Below are 20,144 nucleotides of genomic sequence, written 5' to 3' on the forward strand. Positions count from 1 at the left end.
AACACAAAATAGTAAAGAATTCCTGTCTTAGAGCATAAAATAATTTTTATTATTATTAAAGGAAGTTTATATCACTTCTCCTTATACCAGATTTATAACCAGGAATCTAACATTTCCTTTTCCTCCATATGTTGCGAAGTTCTCAGGCACAGGTTCACTATCTTGAAATCCTGATTCTTTACATCTCAAAGGTCAAAGAGCAAGGTACATAGGAAATTAAGAGCAGACTAAATAAGGGAAAAATCAAGTTGATGCCCCAGGATGGAGATAATTTCTAAAAGGGATGTCACTTTCAGTTGGCACAATCTGGGGCTTGTGGTAATTGGCCCTTTACCTCCTGCAAAGTGTCCTGGCTGACATTTCAATTACTCTAAAGAGGACCCTGAAGTCTGCCCCTCCATGGGTAGCTCTGCCTGAACGCTCTACTGTCCAACCATTTTGACTATGGCAGCACAATTTTAAAAGGGAGAAACGTGATACTTGCCTATAATAATGCCATTTTTCTCCACAGGTTCCTGCCAGCTGACCTTGAGAGACGTGTCCAGAATCTCGGTGAAACTCAGGTGTCCCACAGCTCCAGGCTCTAGCAATCAGAAGAAGAAATCTGTTAACAGGGAGCCCCATTTCCTTTTGATCAGATTCGTGGGGCAGGGTTAGGGCCAGGGAATGAAAATGGTGATTCAGGACCAACAGAAACCTGCAGGAAACATCAGTAAGAACAGCAGGAGGGGGAGGGAATGCAAGGTGTTAAGAGGTACTCTGGCTATTATCACATAAATTATTTCATCCAGTCTTCATCCCAACTGTGCGGAGAACTAAAGAGACTGGCAGCAGGAAATTTACACACACCTTGTACTCCATCTCTCCCCTTGATCTAATCTAATTAGAACAATCGCTTCTGCTGTTTTCCCCCCCAATAGTCTCTCACTACCATCTTCCCTGCTTTTATAGGTTCTGAGTTACCACCAGCTCTTACATCTTCATGCGCGGAAGAAGTTGGGCATTTGCACATAGGATTTCCTTGGTTTACATTTATTATGGGGGGCAATGCCTTTGCCTAGGTGATGATGAGTTCTTCCCCTGCACTGGTATTTCTATCATCATATCCCACTTTTGGATTAAATAACAAAGGTGTGAACACTAGCTTCAGAAAGCTAGTCAATGATAATCAATAAAGTCTTTACTGGAGTTTTCTCATAAAGAAAGGGCAGATTCCCCAACCTCATAGACTCATAGAATATCAGAGGTATTAGGGAACTTAAGAGTCATCTGATCCAATCCTCTTATTTTATAGAGGAGGAAACTGACACTTGTGATGGGGCTTGTTCAAGGTCATACAGTGTAAGAGACAGACTAGGTATTATGCAAGTTTCTGGGAGTACTAATGGAAAAAAAAACCTGTTCTGGCTCTCAAGAAATCTTATGATCTAACAAATGCTTTTATGTTATTTTGTGGGTAAAGTAGGCAGGTGAAAGGGAAGGATGTTGTGCTTTCTGCTCTAACTCTCTACTGTGATTCTTTGAATTAACTAGCTATCACCTCAGAAGGCACACATGTACAAGGTTCTGGAGGGTACAGGTACTAGGCAAAAATGTTTTCAGTGAGAGAAGAAGGAGAATTGACTGAGACAAGAACTATGGTAGAATAGAAAAGGACAACCAATAGAATGCTTCTAATGTACTGCTGTTGGGGGTGGGGCAGGATAGGGAGGAAGGGAGGGGAGAGGGGAGTCTCAAATGGCTGTGAGGCAGTAAGAGAGAGAGGCAGTACAAAGTGGAACCTCATTGTTAGCACTGGAAGTAATGAGTAGCATATAGCATAATTGAGCCCGGCCAGAGAAGGGATGAGCAGAGGCTGACCCTTCCTTTCATGTCCACATTCTTATTCCTTTTTCCCTGGCTTCCTCTCTGTTCCTCCACTCTAACCACTGCCCAGATGGCAAGAATGGAGAAAGAAACAAGTCTAGAAGAATTTGGAAAAAATATATAGCTCCATAATGACCAGTAACTGGGACTTGTGGAGTTCATTCAAAAAGAACAATTTTCAACATCAAAGAACCAAACACAAAAAGATGGGCGCTGCACTTCATCTAGAATAAAAACAGCTATGGTTGCTGTTTCATAGGTCCTTGTAACCTGAATGTGTGTGTGTGTGTGTGTGTGTGTGTGTGTGTGTGTGTGCGCGCCAACCTTTATCTTCTCAAAAAGTTAACTTTCTGGATTTGCTATTTTTTCCTGGTAGATGGTGAAGGAAGCAACTCTAAAGTTCTTTGGTTATCTTTTTTAAAAAAACCACTCCCTCCAAAAAACCTTTCCCCTCCTATTTTCATTTCTAAGAGAAACACAGGGATAGAAATGTCCAAGTTCACTAGAAAAGGTATGACCAGTCTACTTTTTTCCTTGTTATTTCTCACAGACCCATTTCTGACATTGTCATCTTCCTCTTGCAGAAAGTTTTTCTCTAAGATAAAATGAAGAGAAGAGTTCAGAAAGAAAGATAGGAGAGAAGGAGACAAGGAAGGTGGTAGAGGAGAAAGGGAAAGGGAAAAAAGGCAAAAGATAATGTGGGGAAAAGATGAAGTTTTTGAGATGAATGCAAGATCAATTTCCCAATTGGTATTTGAATAACCACAACATATGATTAAAACAAAAATTGGCAACTGATTCTGGAAATACGTATGTCAAGGTGAACCTTTCAAATTATGGATGAGCTCAAACACTCTGACAAGCTTTAGCTTCCTAAGGTAGAAGAGGGCAAAATAGAATGGCTGTCAAGACTATATCATCCTCTCTCAATTTTGATCTTTCAGAGACACATTTTGACTGGTGTTGGATCCAACTCATTCTTTCTTCAATCGATGAGCTGAGGAAGAGAGCTTTTTGGCTTTTTGCTCACTTTGTATTCTCTCCTGCTACCTGGATTGCTGCCCAAAAATGCTATCTTCCAGCTTGTTGAAACCAGTTGGCAATGTCTGGACTGAAAATTTATATAGTGTTTCCTCTATCTTTCTTCTTTTGCCCCAAATTCTCATTCCACTTGAGCCTTGAAAAAGAAAGTCTGCCACTGTATTAGCTAATTACACCAGAGTGAACCTCTTTTTTCCTTTTTCTTAAAGCAAGTACTTCTAATCTAGATTCCAACTGTCTATTTTATTAATTTGTATATCACATTTAGTATGCTACATAATGAATGTAATTCTATCTATCCAAACCTGCTTGGCTGAGAAAATTTAAAACACTGAAATCATTCCTAGAATTTTTGAAATTCCCAGGGAAGGATTCTTCTTAACTAATTCACTGTAAGTCAATCAGATTTGATTTTCTATTTCCTGGAAACAAAGTTTTAGTGTTTAAACAAGAACAACAGAAAGAGAGTGGGGGGATGGAGAAAAAAACAAACGACTTTTAGTATCTTGATTTAGTCAGGATGATTTCCTCTTTAATTTGAAGAGGCTATCTCTTTGTCACTTTTTAGCACACTAATGTGTCCTGGGAATAGTAAAATACAATATCCATATAAACTCTATTTATGATTTTCTATGATGTTTGCTGATCTAAGGAGAAGCATCCAAGAGACTGACTCCTTTTTAAGTAAACAAAATAGTGAAAAACATCCAAATCAAGAAAAATGACAGGAAAAAAAGCTGGGAAGGAGCGTGGAATAGGCTACCCTGCGGCCGTCCAAGATAAAGGCCAGTGTATTTACTCATCAGCAGGAAACAGGCAAGATGCTTCTTTCTCTCTACCACCTTTCTGAGGTGACTGCTATAAATAAATAATTGAATTTTATTCTTTTTCACTTTAAAGTTCAATGGGCAAAGTGTTATTTGTTGTTATTTTTTTCTGACATCTATTATAGTTATATTTTGTGAAAAGCAGCTAGGTTTGTACAGCTTTGAATATTAAGTTCCTAAAATCCTTGTGAATAACTGCTTAGGTAGTCAAATACTGTTGATCGCCTCAGCATGGGATAATATTAATACAAAATTTTAAAACATAGTCATTGCAAAGAAAGTATATTTATGAAATATGGGCAAACCCATGAGACTGTCTCATCTGCTACATTCTGGGTCACTTCTAAGGGAATACATATTTTATGGATCAGCACTAAAAGATGTCACTTTGGAATAATGCAGATAATACTGGGTGGTATCTTGGGCTTCTCTCCCTGATAGTAGTAACAGGACTTATAGACTATCTAAGACTTTCCTTTTGCCTTCTCCTCCTCTCCTCTCTTCCCTATATCCCTCCTTATTCCACCCTCCTCTCTAGCTCTCTCTCTCTGTTCCTTCCTCCCCACCTCTCTTTGCCCCCCTGTCCCTTTCTCTCTCTCTTTCTTTCTCTCTCTTCCTCTCTCTCTCTGTCCCTTTCTCTCCCCCTCCATCTCTCTCTCTTCCTGTCTTTCTGTCTCTCTATCTGTCTCTGTCTCTTTGTATTTCTCTGTCTTTCTTCCCCCCATACACATACAGCCAAGCAAATCAGAAGGGCTTACCTGTAACTCAATTTATTAGGAGCAGGAATTTTTTTCCCTACATATATAAATTTGAGAGTCAGGGTGGATTATGGGAGGAACTGTCAAAGTCAAGCTGGAGGGGACATATCTTTCTATTTTCATCACTTTGTCATGATCAACCTTACCCTTTGGGGAACTGACATACACTGGGAACTGGACTGGGAATTAGGATGCTTGAGTTCTTATCCTGGCTTGACCACTAACGGATTAAGACACCTTTAAGAAATTATTTCTCCCTTCTAGGTTTGTTTTCTGATCTCTTAAGTGAAGGAAAAGATTATACTAGATGACCTCAAAATTTCCTTCAAGTTTTCATACTATGATTAATTACATGCATTGATTTACAAAATAAAATATTTGCAGTTAAGGCAAAACATTATTTTAAATATGCAATGATGAATGTCTTATACTATGCGTGCCTTTTTCTGCATATGTCTTGTCTCAGCAGAGAATTATAACTTCTAAAAGGACTATCTTTACCCTGAATTTATTGCTTAATTTTGTACATAGTAGGCAGTGTGTGTATGTGTGTGTGTATCCATATACTCACTGTCTTCATGAGTCCAAATGAGTTGGGGTGGGCTCCGGGGACCATCCCCTGGTGTGGTGAAGCATAGAACTGATGTGTAGTAAGCAGTAAATTTCTTCAAGTTAGTTATGTACCCATGATGGATACCATGGAAGTCAGGAGCAATGGTGACTGTGATCAAAGCCTCTGGAACATCCACTGGCCATGCTAAGAGCTAAAAAAGAATAAATTAATAAAGTTTTACAAAACTACATTTCATCACTTTCAATTGACTTAACAAACATTTGTGGAACATGAAGAGTCACATGGATTCATGCAGATGTCAAAATTAAGGTGACTCCCAATCTTATCACAGAACTAGCAATCTAATTTTGGAAACTGTGACCTAGCAAAAGGCACAAAGCAAATGATGTTGTAATAATAGAATGCTGCGATAACTGAATGACTGGTGAGAAAGATGAAGTTAGAGCTGGAAGGTGAGAAATTGTCAGTGTTTCTGTGATACAGTACAAGGGGTGTTCTGTTTCTAGACAACTGGCCTTGCTTCTTTAGACAGAAATATCCCTAGGGAGGAGAGAGGTATGAATTCATTATGTTATCACTCCTTAGCAGAAGTAGGTCTTAAGAACACCCTGCTCCCTAATTATGAGTTCCCCAGGCAGACTTCTGATCAATCATTTGATCTGAAAAGATCCACCAATCAGGATGGAGTGCCATGTGGATAACCAGTCCTGATTATTCATTCCCTAGAAATAAATGATTTTTTTCCTGATATAATCTCTTTTTTCAATGTAATAAGTAATAGAATAATACAAGAGTTTTAGAACTATAAGGAACTAGAAACCCATCTAGTTCAACTTTCTCATTTTAAAAATGAGAAAATTGAAGCATAAGATGGTTGAGTGACTTGCTCAAGCTCATACAGCCACTGTTGGGGACAAGATTCCATTCTAGCCCTTCTTTCCAATCACTTGGATCTGGGTCACCTCTCAGATTTTAAATTGAAATTTCTGAACACAAAAAAGCAATGTTATACATTTGATGACTTCTCCTTGATCAGCTGCTAATTTTGTATTCCCAAGGCTTAGCACAGTGCCGGCACACAGTGAGTATTTAATGACTATTTTTATTCATGAATTATAATCATTTCATTTCTTTTAAAAAATTTAAATTTTTAAAATTTTTTTTAAATAATTAAAATAATAATAATAGACTTATATTCACAATTTGGAATTGGATCCCTGGAAAGAGAGGACAAAGCCAGTCTCTTCACACCATTTATAATTATTTAATTTCAAGACAGTCAAATAGACCCCATCCCAACAAAGGCATGGATTACCTTGTAACCCTGGTTGATGCCATTGATGAATTGCTGAGGAGGAGGGTTCCATAGGAACTGGATAGTGGTGGAGTTCAGAGCTTCTGTTTGCACATTCTGTGGGGGAGCTGTGGGAACTGTTCCAAGGCAGCCATTGCAGACAGCAAAACAAATGATGAAAAAGAAAATAAGAGAGATGAAATAGAAACTCTGGACCACCATTCATGAAAGTCACAGCATGGAGAAAAGAGAACCATGATATATGCTTCTGGAAGCTGACAGTGGCATTCAAGAGAAAGCTGGGTTATATTTGTTTTCTGTTGGAGTTTCCCTTAATATATAGAAGGGAAAGTAGGTGGGTCTTGTTATGTTTTGATAGGTGAACCTTTTATAGAAACTTTATAGGGGATACCAAGTCTATATTGTTTTGGCTTTTTTCCTCTTCATTATCCAAAACTTTAGGGCTCACTTAAGCAATTTCTTTGGTTAGACCATGGTAATTTACAAACTAAATTATTCCATGTGCTGAAAAACTAAATATAGGATCACATATTTAGAATTAGAAAGGATCTTAGAATTATTTAGTTACACCTTATTAATTTAAAGAGAAGGAAATTGAGGCTTATTTGTTCAAGGTTACTGGATCAAACAGTTATAAATCTGGGGATGAAAGGAACATGCAAGTCCAATGTTGTCACTTTACAAAGAAATCAACTATGGATCAGCCAGATTAAGGGACTTGCCCAAGATCACAGAGATAGAAAGAAATATTTGAGACTTGAACTCAGGACTCTAAATCTAACACTCTTTCCCTTTACCCTACTGGTAAGGTCAGACCCATATAGATCTATTACTATCTATGTTTGCATGGCTACTTTTGAATCACATTTGAAGATTTAATGATCTTGTGCATCACTAATCTAGGTTAGCCATTTCTAGATTCCTTTCTGGCCACCGGCTTTTAGCCTATTTGGTCTCTCAGGAGATGAAAGTGAGGCACTTAACTTCCTAAAAAACAGCTTTCAGGGGAAAAAGAACACCAAGAACTCCCAAGGAGAAAGAAAGAGGAACTTGCCCTTTATGTACCTTCTTCTCAGGAGACTCCTGTCACATGGCATAAAACTTGGCCAAGAATTTCTACTTAACAGTTGCCAAATCAAATTGGCTTTAAAAAATAATTTACTTAAGTAAATTTTTTCTCCTTTCTTTTTATTCTTGTTCTGAGGTATGGTAAAGTACTATGCAAGTGGGCTTTTAGCATATACATGTTTGTTGAAATGAGTTAAATTCCAAAGTTCTTCTCATAGAAGCCTTATCTTGTTAGGCAGAAGAAGAGAAAGATTAATCTTCCTCCAGAATTCTCAGGTTCCTACCAGTAAGATTGTTCCTCCAGAGATACATTGTTCCTGCGTCAGCAGTTATGTATAATCTTTCTTAGATACAAGCGAAAATGTCAAGGTGTAACAATGAAGACAGTCCTTCCATCTTAGAAGAAATACTACTTTCAGCATTCTACTCCTAGAAACCCTGCCCACTCATCATTGCTACTGAGTGGGCACCCACCCAAAGGTTATCTTGTAATTAGTGACCTTCTTTTGCTGAACTACCAAAAAGAAAAAAAAAAGTTCAAAGTCATCATCAAATATCCAAGTTCTTTTGAAGTGCAGACAGAACTTCTGAAAGCTTTTTCCTTTGCTATAGAACCTAACCAACTACACAAAAATAAATCATGTTAACTGATGATACCTACTAACAAATAAAAATAATTTTACCCCTACAGGTGAAAAATAACCCCCCAGAAGGGTTATCTAGAATTCTGTGGCTCTCTAGAAATGAAACTGACAAATACTCTATACAGGTGAGCTATGTTTTAATGCAGCTTACATAAAAAACGATTGACATCAAAGCTGTAGACTCCAGCTGGTTCCAAATAAGGGAACACTAGGACATTTACTCCCCCTAATCATTAGCATTTAAAGTGCTGGCCTTTCACTCTGTATCCCAAACTTCAGGTCTTTTAGTAGTCTTAGAAGGTAAGAAATGTTATGCTCTTTTCTATTTTTTAAGGCTTAAAAAATCAATTTGCACTAGATAATTCTCTCACCACAATACCAAATATGTTCTCAGTCTTAAATTCGACATAGCCTAAACCCACTAGATGCTGTATCAATTCTTATGACAAGGGACAACATTTTTCTTTTCAAAAGCATGGAATATACTCTTGAAAAACATAATAATAATAAATCTGTGACAAAAAAATTAAAATCTAAAGCCTAGTAATTCTATTGTTGGGAATATAGCCTAACAGTATCATCAAAAACAACAACAAAAGGCTATGTGTTCTAAGATTTTCATAGTAACATTATAAGCAATTGGAAAACAATGGAACCCAAACAAAATGCTGGACAATTAAATTTTGGCACATTAACACACTGAGATTCTATAAGGTCAAGGCTGATAATAAAAATAATTTTCCCATTATATAAGATTTAAATACAAAGTGTTGGAAAAGCAGAAAGTTCTTTACATATATTATCTCATCTGAGCATCATGATGCAGATGTATATTATCTTGATTCTACAGGTATGGAAATGGAAACTCAGAGAGATTATGTGACAGATAGGAGACATATAAGAAAATCTAAAAATATCTTTATGAAATAATGCACATTGAAAAATAGGAGAAGTGGAAGAATGAACTATGAATTCATTATGACCATACAGCAAAAAAAGTGAAAAAAGAATGAATGGACAAATAAAACATGCTAAGGGGAGCTTAGAAAGGATGAATGAAAAACTATTATGCTGCTTTAAAAACTGAAATTAATTTAAATGTAAATAGTTATGAAGCAAGTTTAATTGAATGCACTGATGTCCACTGTTTATTTTTAAATATCTATTTTTTTCAGTCCAGATCTAATATATTTAATTTATTTAATATATGTAGGGAATTCTTGATGTGTAAACACCTTCTACTAGTGTCTATGAAGATCAGTAATTTATACCTGAGTTGGCTGGGGTATTGAAACGCTAAGAGTTAGCATAAATCTTAGACAGAACTTGAATCTAGGTCTACTGATTTTGACTCTCTACCCACTCTGCAACACTGACTCATTTAACTTAAAAAAATAAAGAATCCAAAGGAATTTTAAGTAGCAAAAGTATCCTTTGACCATTAGTCTCCATATCCTCTCAGTTGGGGAAAGGTTTTCTGATTTAACAAAAGGATACTGTTCATTGAATTTAAATATTGCCTACATAAAGTATAAATTTGTTTTTGGTGTGACTGAGTCAGAAAGAAAAGACTAACATAAAAATGCCTATTTTTTCTAGATTCAAGACATGTAGACATACCCTCCTTTGGATGGTGGCTATATTTACCTAACTTCTTGATGCTGCTGGCTTTGCCTTAGGGGTTACAATGTGCTCTGAAGTTCCTTACATTTCTATTGTTTAGAACTTATTTTCTTACCAGTAAATTTATGCCTTGATTTTATCTGAAGGCTATACAACTACTTTGTTCCAAAGGCCATACAACTGCTTTGTTTAAAAGACCAAAGGAAAAACTTTCCCAGTGTCAATTTTTAACTTTCAAGGGGCTTTCTAATATACATTTAAACAGGTATTTTCCAAAAGAAAAAAAGTTACCAGCTAAAAAATACATGGTCTTTTCTTTCCCATAAAATTCTGCAAAATTAATCATTTGCAAATCTGATTATCATTCTTTTAATGCTATAAATAGACAAAAAAGAGACAGCAAAACACAGGAAGCAAAATTCAGAAATTTGGGTTCCAGTCCCAGCTCCATCAACTGGATAGCTTTGTGATTGAAGGTAATTCATTTCCCCCTTCATTTTAAGTTCCTTTAATTTTTGTCTTTGTATCTCCACCAATTAGTACAAATAGCAAGTGCTTAATAAATGTTTGTTAATTAACTGATTGATTAAAGTTAAGTTACTCTTTGCTTTAAAAAGTAAATCTTCAGACATGAACTCCAACCTATTCCCACATAGTAGCACCTTCTAAAAATTAAAATAAACTGATGTGATCTTTAAGAGCCCAGGATCACCTCAAAATTGTGTTAGGATATCTAAATAGAATTATAATGAAAGAGTAGATATAAATTAGAATGATAATAGGTTGTTGTTGTTGATAATAGGTTGTTATTTTCAGTTAAGTCTGACTTTTCATGGGGTCATTTGGGGTTTTCTTACCAAGAGTGATTTACCATTTTTTTCCTCCATCTCATCTTATAGATGAGGAAACAGACAAAGTTAAGTGACTTGCCCAGGGTCACATAGCTAATAAATTTATGAAGCTAGATTGAACTATAGTTCCTATCCACTCTGTCACATAGCTAACCAATAATGGTGATGATGACGATAGGTATATGTGTACAAATGCCACATAGAAAGAAAAATTGGTTACCATATCCATAACTGAAATCTAAAGCTACATTAACAAAATGTGCCAAAAAAACAATAATCAGAAGAATGAGCTAGCAAAATATACAATCCATCCATGACTAGGCTAAAACAACATGGGAGAAAGGAGTCATTCTATTTCCTCTTTATAAAGCAGCCCTTGAAATAGCTAAAGACAATGATCATGTATTTGTCTGCTAGCTAAATATTTCTCTCCAAGGTAAATATTCTCAGTTCTCTCAACTGTTCATCACATAAAAGTTTCTGCTCCTTCTCTAGTTGATTTCTTTTGAACACTCTAATTTGTCAATGTTGCTCTTAAAGGGTAAAGTCTAATACTAGATACAATTTTCCTAATATTTCCCAACTATCACAAAGTACAATGGGACTGTGAACTTTTTTTGTTGTTTTTAACCTTTAAGCTATCTTTTTAAAAGTTTCAAAAGTTTATTTATCCACTAGGATTACCTAAAAAAAATGTGTATCTTATGTTTGGGGGAAATGTTACACAAATTTATAGCCATTTTACATTTATATAGATGAAGGCCTGAAAATTTCGGGGAAAATATTATGAAAGACTAGAATGACAGGCTTTAGATTTGAAAAAGATAGCAATACCATCTAGTTCAAATATCTTTGCTGTTGAAGAAATTGAGGTCTATAAAGATTATGGGATTTTCCAAAGACTATGCAAGCAACTGGAAATTGTTAATTGTTCAACAGTTATATCAAACAACTAATTGATATTTAACTTGTGATTTTAAAAAAATGACTCTGAGGAATTTCACATGTTTAGTGACAGAAATGATTATTTCCCTTATATTAATAACCAATTATTAAATTAGAATTAAGGTTTTCCCTTCCAATTTCCTCATTCAGAAATCAGACTCTGTACATTATTCAGCCAGTTTTTGAGGGATATTGCTAAAAGATGAGATTGTCCAAATCCTCTGGGTACATGTTTCTATATCTTGGGTGAGACCCCACTTCTAATGGAAGATATTACAAACAGAATCCAGTCTAGTGCATTCTTGCTCTTAGGAAATAACCTCTGTCCTTAGAATCTTCCATTGGAATTTAGGGTGACTCACTTTATAAAGAGGAAAACCAGCCAGAATAGACTGGGTAGGGATGACTTCTCATCTAGATTGCTAGAAGTGGATGAATGATTAGATCATGTTCTTAGAAGGAAGAGCTAAAGACTTTTTTGGCCACCTTCTCATTAATATGTCTACTTTTATCCCCATTTCCTGTTAAAAAATCAAAATTGATTTCCACTAAGGTACACCCCCTTTTCCAAAGGCTTTTTAAGCATTCAATGTTCTTGTGAGAAGTATGTCTTTGGTTTGTGAAAGAAAAATATTGACTTCATTCTATTAATTGACCAGTCATAATCAATAAATCAATTATTAGTCAGAAACTATCTATCTCAGACTTTTCATTCATCACATCAGTGTTTTATTTTCTCCTAAATCTATTAATTGTGTCTCTAAATTCTCATTCAAGTTATTAAGTTATTGTTAAAATATATATATATGTACATATGTTCAGATATCTATATCTACCTATATATATATGTCTATATCTATTTATCTAGAATCTGAATTTCACAACAATCCTGGGAGGCAAGTGCTATTATTATCTCAGTTTTACAATTGAGGAAACTGAGACAAATAGGTTACATTGGGGTTAAGTGGCTTGCCCAGGGTCACATAGCTAGCAAATGTTTGAAACTGGATATATATATATATATATATACATACATATATATGTATATATATATACATATATATGTATATATATATAGGTAGATATAGATAACTGAACATATGCACACACACATATATATTTTAACAATAACTTAATAACTTGAATGAGAATTTAGAGACACAATTAATAGATTTAGGAGAAGATACAAAACTGATGTGATGAATGAAAAGTCTGAGAAAAAGTCCTGACTTCTGACTTCATTATTCTCTTAGAAGAAAATTAAGAGTAAAATCCTATGGTAGAGACAAGATAGTGGTGAAAAGTCAGGGACTTGTCTGAGCTCTCCCCCAAACCCCTCCAAGCCCCTTTAAATAATGTCATAAAATAATATTAGGAAGAACACAATCCACAAAAGGATGGAGTGAAATAATTTTCCAATCAAAGACAACTTAGATGAACAAGAGGAAAGGGGTGCAAGGAGAGTCTGGGTGAGAATAGAGCATAGTCCAGCACAGATGACACCACCAGGATAGTACAGTGGATAAAGCACTGCCTCTGAGTTCAAATCTGACCTTAGACACTTAATGCTTACTAGCTGTATGACCCTGGGCAAGTCACTTAACCCCAATTACCTCTCAAAAAAACAACCAAACAACCACCACCACAACAAAAACAGATGATACTGCCCTGATTCCAGCAAATCAGGAGCAGGCCTTCGGAGCCACTGAATCAGAAGCAGCCCACAGACACTAAGGGGGTTGAACAATTGGTCAGAAGGAGATTGTAGGCATCTCTTTACTAGCAGGAGGCTGTTCTTTTGCCCACACACTGGGTCACAGTATATTTTGTGCCTTTCTTTCCATGTGGCTAACTCTGCTTTTTAAGGTATTCCTCTCTTTGACTTTTTGTAATTTCCTTTACCAGCTGGCCCATAAGTTCTGGGTCACAGTCCTGGTGGCAGTCCCAGGGTGAGGAGTAGCACTAGCAAACCAGATCTTTTAGCCACAGTGAGCAGGGATCCTCCTCACAGTTCTAGAGAGAAAACAGTGCTTGTGGTTTCTTATGAACCAGAGCACAGGCTTTCCTTAGATCATGCCACTTTGGAAGAACTGAAAACTTACAGGTCCCTAGAAGTATCTCTGAAAACAGCTGTACTAAACTCCTGAAGATTGGGACAGTGCACCCTCCACCATGGAAAGAAAGTTTTATTTAACAAAGAGTTAAAAATCAAGTAATAGGCAGGGAAAATAAACAAACAAAAGAAAAAATCTCTGACCAAAACAGTCACTGTGGTGACAAGGAAGACTAAAGTACACACTCAGAAGATAACAAAGTCAAAGCTCCTATATCCAAAGCCTACAAGAAAAAAAAAAGAATTGGTCTCAGGCCATGGAAGAGCTCAAAAGGGATTCTGAAACTCAAGTAAGAGAATTAGAGGAAAAATTGAGAAGAAAAACAAAAGTGATATAAGAAAATCATGAGAAATGAGTCAACAGCTTGGTAAAGGTTGATAAAGCTTAGAAAAGGTGACAGCAAAAAAAAAAAAAAAAAAAAAAAAAGCCAAAGAAAATAACATCTCATAAAGTAGACTAGGTCAGCTGATAAAGAAAATACAAAAAAACCAATGAGAATAATACCTTAAAAAAGAATTAGCCAAATGGAAAGAAAGGCACAAAAAATCACTGAAAAACAATAACAACAACAACAACTTAAAAAGTAGAATTAGAAAATGAAAAAGGAAGTGCAAAAGTTCACTGAAGAAAATAATTCCTTAAAAATTAGAATGGAGAAAATGTAAGCTAATGACTTTATGAGAAATCAAGAAACAATAAAACAAAACCAAAAGAACAAAATAGAAGGCAATGTTAAATAACTCACTGGAAAAACAAAGTCACCTAGAAAAATAGATCCAGAAGAGATAATTTTAAAATCACTGGACTCGCTGAAGGCTGTGATAAAAAAAAAAAAAAAAAAAAAAAAAAAAAAAAAAAAAAAAAACCTCTATTCATTATCTTGGAAATTGTCAAGGAAAACTGCCCTAATATTCTAGAATCAGAGGCTAAAATAGAAATGGAAAGAATCCACTAATTAACTCCTGAAAGACATCCAAAAATGAAAACTCCCAGGAATATTATAGCCTCCAGAACTCTCAGGTCAAGAACAAAATATTGCAAATAGCCAAAAAGAAAAAATTAAAATATCATAGATTCACAATCAGGAAAACATAAGATGAGCATCTTCTACATTAAAGGATTAGAGGGCTTGAAATATGATATTCTGGAGGGCAAATGAGATTGGATTATAATCAACAATCTTCTATCCCAAAAGGACTGAGTATAGTCCTTCAGGGACAAAAGTGTCATTCAATGAAGGTTTTCAGGTATTCTTGATGAAAAGACCAAAGTTGAATAGAAAATTAGACTTTCAAATACAAGACTCAACAGAAGCATAAAGAGGTAAACAGAAAAGGGAAATGATAAGGGATTATGATTAAAAGATATTGTTAAACTATTTACATTCCTACATGGCAAGATTATACCTGTAATTCATAAGAAGTCCCTCATTGTTTTTTTTTTTTTTTAATAGCTTTTTATTTACAAGATATATGCATGGTTAATTTTTCAACATTGACAATTGCAAAACCTTTTGTTCCAATTTTTCCCCTCCTTCCCTCCACCCCCTTCCCCCAGATGGCAGGTAGACCGATACATGTTAAATATGTTAAAGTATATGTTAAATACAATATATGTATACATATCCATACAGTTATTTTTTGCACAAGGAGAATTGGGAAGTCTCTCATTGTTAGGGCAGTTAGAGGGAATACATGTAGATAGAGGGCACAGGTATGAGTTAAATGGGAAAGAACAATATCTAAAAAATAAAATTAAGTGGTGAGAGAGGTATGAACTGGGAAAAAAGGGAAAGGGAGAGGTAGAATGGGGTAAATTATCTCACATAAAAGAGGCAAGAAAAAGCTTTTACAGGGGAGGGGAAGAGGAGGGAAGTAAAGGGGAGTTAATGAACCTTATTCTCATCAGAATTGTCTCAAAGAGGAAATAACATACATACTCAACATGAGTAGAGAAATCTATCTTACTGTATAAAAAACTATGAGAGGAACATATGCAAAAATGTTTTTTTAATGGGAAGTAAGTGGAAACTCAGTGGATGATCATCAGTTAGAGAATGGCTGAATAAGTTACGGTATATGAATGTTATGGAATATAATTGTTTTATAAGATGATCAACAGGATGATTTCAAAAAGGCCTGGAGAGATTTACATGAACTGATGCTAAGTGAAGTAACCAAGAGAACACTGCATAAAGCAACAACAAAATTATGTGAAGATCAATTCAGATATACTTGGTTCTTTGCAACAATGAAGTGATTCAGGCCAATTACAATAGACTTGTGATGGAGAGAGCCATCTGCATCCAGAAGAAGGCTGAATGTAGATCACAACATAGTATCTTCAATTTTTTGTTGTTGTTTGCTTGTTTTTTTTTTTTTTCATTTTGTCCTTTGATCTGATTTTTCTTGTGCAGCATGATAAATGTGGAAATATATATAGAAGAAGTGAACATATTTAACATATATTGGATTACTTGCTGTCTAAGGGAAGAGATAGGGAAAAGGAGGGAAAAAAATTTGGAACACAAGGTTTTGCAAGAGTGAATGTTGAAAATTATCTTTGCATATATTTTGAAAATAAAAAGCTATTATTTAAAAAAAGAAAAGATGGGAAGGTAATTAGTGGAGGGGTGTGTGTGTATATGTATGTGTTTGTGATAAACAGGAGGGTAGATTGAGGAAGGGGGTAATTAGGAGCAAAACAGTTTTGAAGAGGAACAGGATGGAAGGAGAGAGAGAGAAATGAATAAATCGGGGGGAAGATACAGTTAGTAATAGTAATAGTAAAAAAAATTTTTATTGAGAACTGCATAACATATAAAAATATCATCCCTAATTGATAACTGATCAAAAGATATAAAGGATTTTTTTAATGAAAAATTGCTTTCTCTATTGATTGGACAAATGCAAATTTAAACAATTCTGAAAGATTACCTCATACCTTTTAGTTTGAACAACAGGATAGAAAAGGAGTATAACAAATGTAGGATATGAGTGTAGGTGGAATTGTGAACTTATTCAACCAAGGTACAGAGCAATTTGGAATTATGGCCAAAGAGCTAAAAAACAATGCATACTATCTGACCTACAAATATCACTATTAGATTGTATCTCAAAAGAAATTAAAAACAAAAAAGGGCCTATTTGTACAAAAATATTTAGAGCAGCTCTTTTTTAGGGGCAAAGAATTAAAAATTAAGGGAATACCCATCAATTGGAGATTGGCTGAACAAATAGTGTTGTGTTATAAGAAATGATGAGCAGTATCTTCTCAGAAATACCTAAAAAGATTTCCATGAGCTAATGCAAAGTGAAATGTACTGTGTACGAAGTAATAGTAGGATGATCAGTTGTGAATGACTTAGCTATACTCAGCAATACAATGATCCAAGATAATTCTGAAGGACTTATATGAAAAATGCTATCAATTTTCAGAAAAAGAATAGATGGTTTCTGAATACAGATTGGAGCATACTTTTTGTTTTTTTACTTCATTTTTCTTGGTTTTTTTTTTTTTTTGCTTATAATTTCTTTCATAACATGACTAATATGTAAAAGTGGTGGTGATGGTATGGAAAAGTGTGGAAGGAAGAAAATTTGGAATTCAGTACTTTAAAAATGAATGTTAAAATTGTTTTTTCACATAAGTGGGAGGTAAATACTAAATAAAAATTTTAAAAATAATAATATCCTAAAACACCCTATGATGATGTTAATGATTTCAACGTTGTTTGGATGCAAATCTTTCACCAGTTACAAAATTCGCCTGCAAAATTTACCTGTGTTATCACCTTGCCCACATTTCTCCATCTTATCCACAAACCATTTCATAAGAGACTTTGTCAAATACTATGCTAAAATATAACATCTGTTTAATGGAATTTGCTGATCCATAAATTTAGTAAAGGAAATGAGGTTAGTTTGGAATGACACTCTTACTGAACTTATAACAGTTCCTAATTTTCACTACTATCATGGTTCATGAATCAGCTGTTTGATATATGTGACTATTTGACCTCTAGTTAATTTTTCTGTAGTTTCTAAAAATCAATCCTTTTTTCTTTCTGAAAACTGGGATGTTTACCTATCTTTAGTTCTATGATATCCTTCCATTCTTCTTGATTTCTGAGAAATTATTCACAATGGATTCATAATCATTTCTTATGCTGTTTACATGTCCTAAGATATATAACTTTAGTAGGCTGAGAGACAAGCTCACTTAAAATTGTTCAGTACTCTTACTATCTTTTCTACTGTCTTGGGTTTCAAGCACTTCTTTTAAAAAGTTTATTTTTCTTTTTTATGATTTGGAAACAAATCTCATTGATTTGGCAAAAAAAGTAAAATAGAATCAAGTGCTTTTCCTCTTAACACATGTCAGCTTTATACCAACTATTCTAAGAACTTATATAGCTAGCCTTCAAAAATCAATAAATAATAAGGAGAGGTACTTGATTATAAAGATTGAGGAATGAATAAGTATTAGGCATTGAAAATGTGTGATTTTTTTTTCAAAGAAAGCTCGCACAGAAATGGAGGAAGATAGGATGGCAACTCAATAGGTAGGAAAGTGGAGAGAGTATTATTTTAATAGTGAGGAAACCAAGGCATGTTTGCAGATAGATGGGAATTATGCAGTCAAAAGGATGAAATTGAAGTCATACGAGTAAAGCAATGAATAATGTCTAAAGTTCTTGAAAACCAAGTTGTGGATATACTCACAGATTTCATCTAGGACCATTCTCGCTTTTCTTTATAGACTCTCTAGCTTGGTGACCTCATTTGTTACCACATGCTTAATTATCAACTCTATGCAGATAGCTCCCAGGTCTACATATGAAGCTCAATCTCTCTCTAGAGCACCAACACCAGTTCTCTATTAGGCCTTTTGAATTGAATATCCTCTAGGTACTTCAAATCAACAAGTCCAAAACTGAACTCATTTTCTTCCCCCAATACAATTCCCCTTTGAAAATTCCCTATTTCTGCTGAGGCTATCTTTACCTTTTTAGTCAAGCCACAGTTCAAAACCTCACTGTTCATGTGAGTGACTCTTCATTCTGACTCATCCTGCATATTAAAACAATTATCAGATATTGTCATTCCTATCTCTACATCTCTTGACTATGTCTACTCTCAATAATACAGCCACTACCCTTGTTTAAGCTCTTCTCATTTATTACTGGGACTGCTGTGGTATCTTCTAATTGTTCTCCTCATCTCTGTTCTTTCTCTGTTCCAATCTAACTTCTATACAGTGATCAAAATACTTTTCATAAGGCACAGGTTTTATGGTGACAATCCCCTAATCAACATATTTCAGTAGCTCCCTCTTATTTCTAAAACCAAATATATAAATCATTGTTTTTGACATTTAAAGCTCTTTGCAACTTGACCCAATCTCATTTTTTCAAACTTTTTAATATATTACTTTCCTCATGTACTCCACATCCAACCATAACTGGCCTTTTTTTTTAAAAATTTTTCTTTTTTTAAAAAATTAGCAAGCATTTTATGTGTTCTTTTCTATCTTTCCCCTCAAATTAGTAAAACAAAACAAAACTCAATCCCAAACCCCCAAAATGAAGCCCTCAAACTATGGGCTAGGGAAATAATTCCCATATTAGCCACAAATGAAAATATCTCTTTTATCATTTTAACTTCATCACCTGTCAGAAAGTGAATAGTCTTTTTCATTCTTTTAGACCTATGGCTTATCATTGCACTGATAAGAGTTCTAACATTGTTGAGAGTTGTTTTTCATTATCATAGTATAGATTTTTTCTCCTAGTTCTGCTTATTGTTCTGCATCAGTTGACATAGGAATTCCTGATTTTCTTCAAAATGATCCACTTCATCATTTCTTAGGACACAATAATATTCCATTATATCCATTCCCTATTAGGATACTTCTTTTAATTGTCAAATTGACAATGCCATGCAAAGAGTTACTATAGATATTTTTGTACACATAGAACCTTTTTTTTTCTTTGATTTCTTTGAGGTATAGCCCTAAAAGTGGTATAGCTGAGTTAAAGATTATGGATGGTTTGGTAATTTGGGGGATATAGTTTCAAAATGCTGGACCAATTTACAGCTTGATCAAGAGTACACTAGTGTACATTACAAGCTGGCCTTCTTGTTGTTCCTCATACATGATATCCTCTGTTTTTGTACTAGCCACCCCCTCTGTCTGAAATGTACCCCCTCCTTACCTAAGAGATATCTTGGAATCCTCAAGTTTATTTCAAAACTCAGTTCTTATCTTCTGCATGAGACATTTCCTGATTCTCCACACTGCTAGTGCTTCTTTTTCAAAGGTTACCTCATATGTTCTGAATTCACCTATATATCATCATGTTATTTCCTCAGTTAGAATTTTTGCTTTTTGAGGGCATGAATTATGTCACTTTGGTCTTTGTATATCCAGTCACCAGCATAATTATCTGGCACATTGTTGCCCTTCACTAAGTGATTGTTGACCTACGAATGAAGAATATAGGGAATATGGGATAA

At 34.9% G+C, this 20,144-nt stretch overlaps 1 protein-coding gene across 1 annotated transcript in view; it reads right to left on the minus strand.

Moving 5' to 3' along the window:
- Positions 1 to 20,144, minus strand: part of SDK1 (sidekick cell adhesion molecule 1) — a 400,458-nt gene that overhangs the window by 263,453 nt on the left and 116,861 nt on the right. Inside the window, exons 13-15 of the mRNA XM_052000079.1 lie at positions 6,382 to 6,497; positions 5,064 to 5,256; positions 485 to 583 (exon numbers count right to left, since the gene is read on the minus strand). Of these exons, the coding sequence (XP_051856039.1) occupies positions 485 to 583; positions 5,064 to 5,256; positions 6,382 to 6,497 (408 nt within the window). The remainder of the gene's footprint in view (positions 1 to 484; positions 584 to 5,063; positions 5,257 to 6,381; positions 6,498 to 20,144) is intronic.

Source organism: Antechinus flavipes, chromosome 1 (assembly GCF_016432865.1).
Source record: "Antechinus flavipes isolate AdamAnt ecotype Samford, QLD, Australia chromosome 1, AdamAnt_v2, whole genome shotgun sequence".
Lineage (NCBI taxonomy): Eukaryota > Metazoa > Chordata > Mammalia > Dasyuromorphia > Dasyuridae > Antechinus > Antechinus flavipes.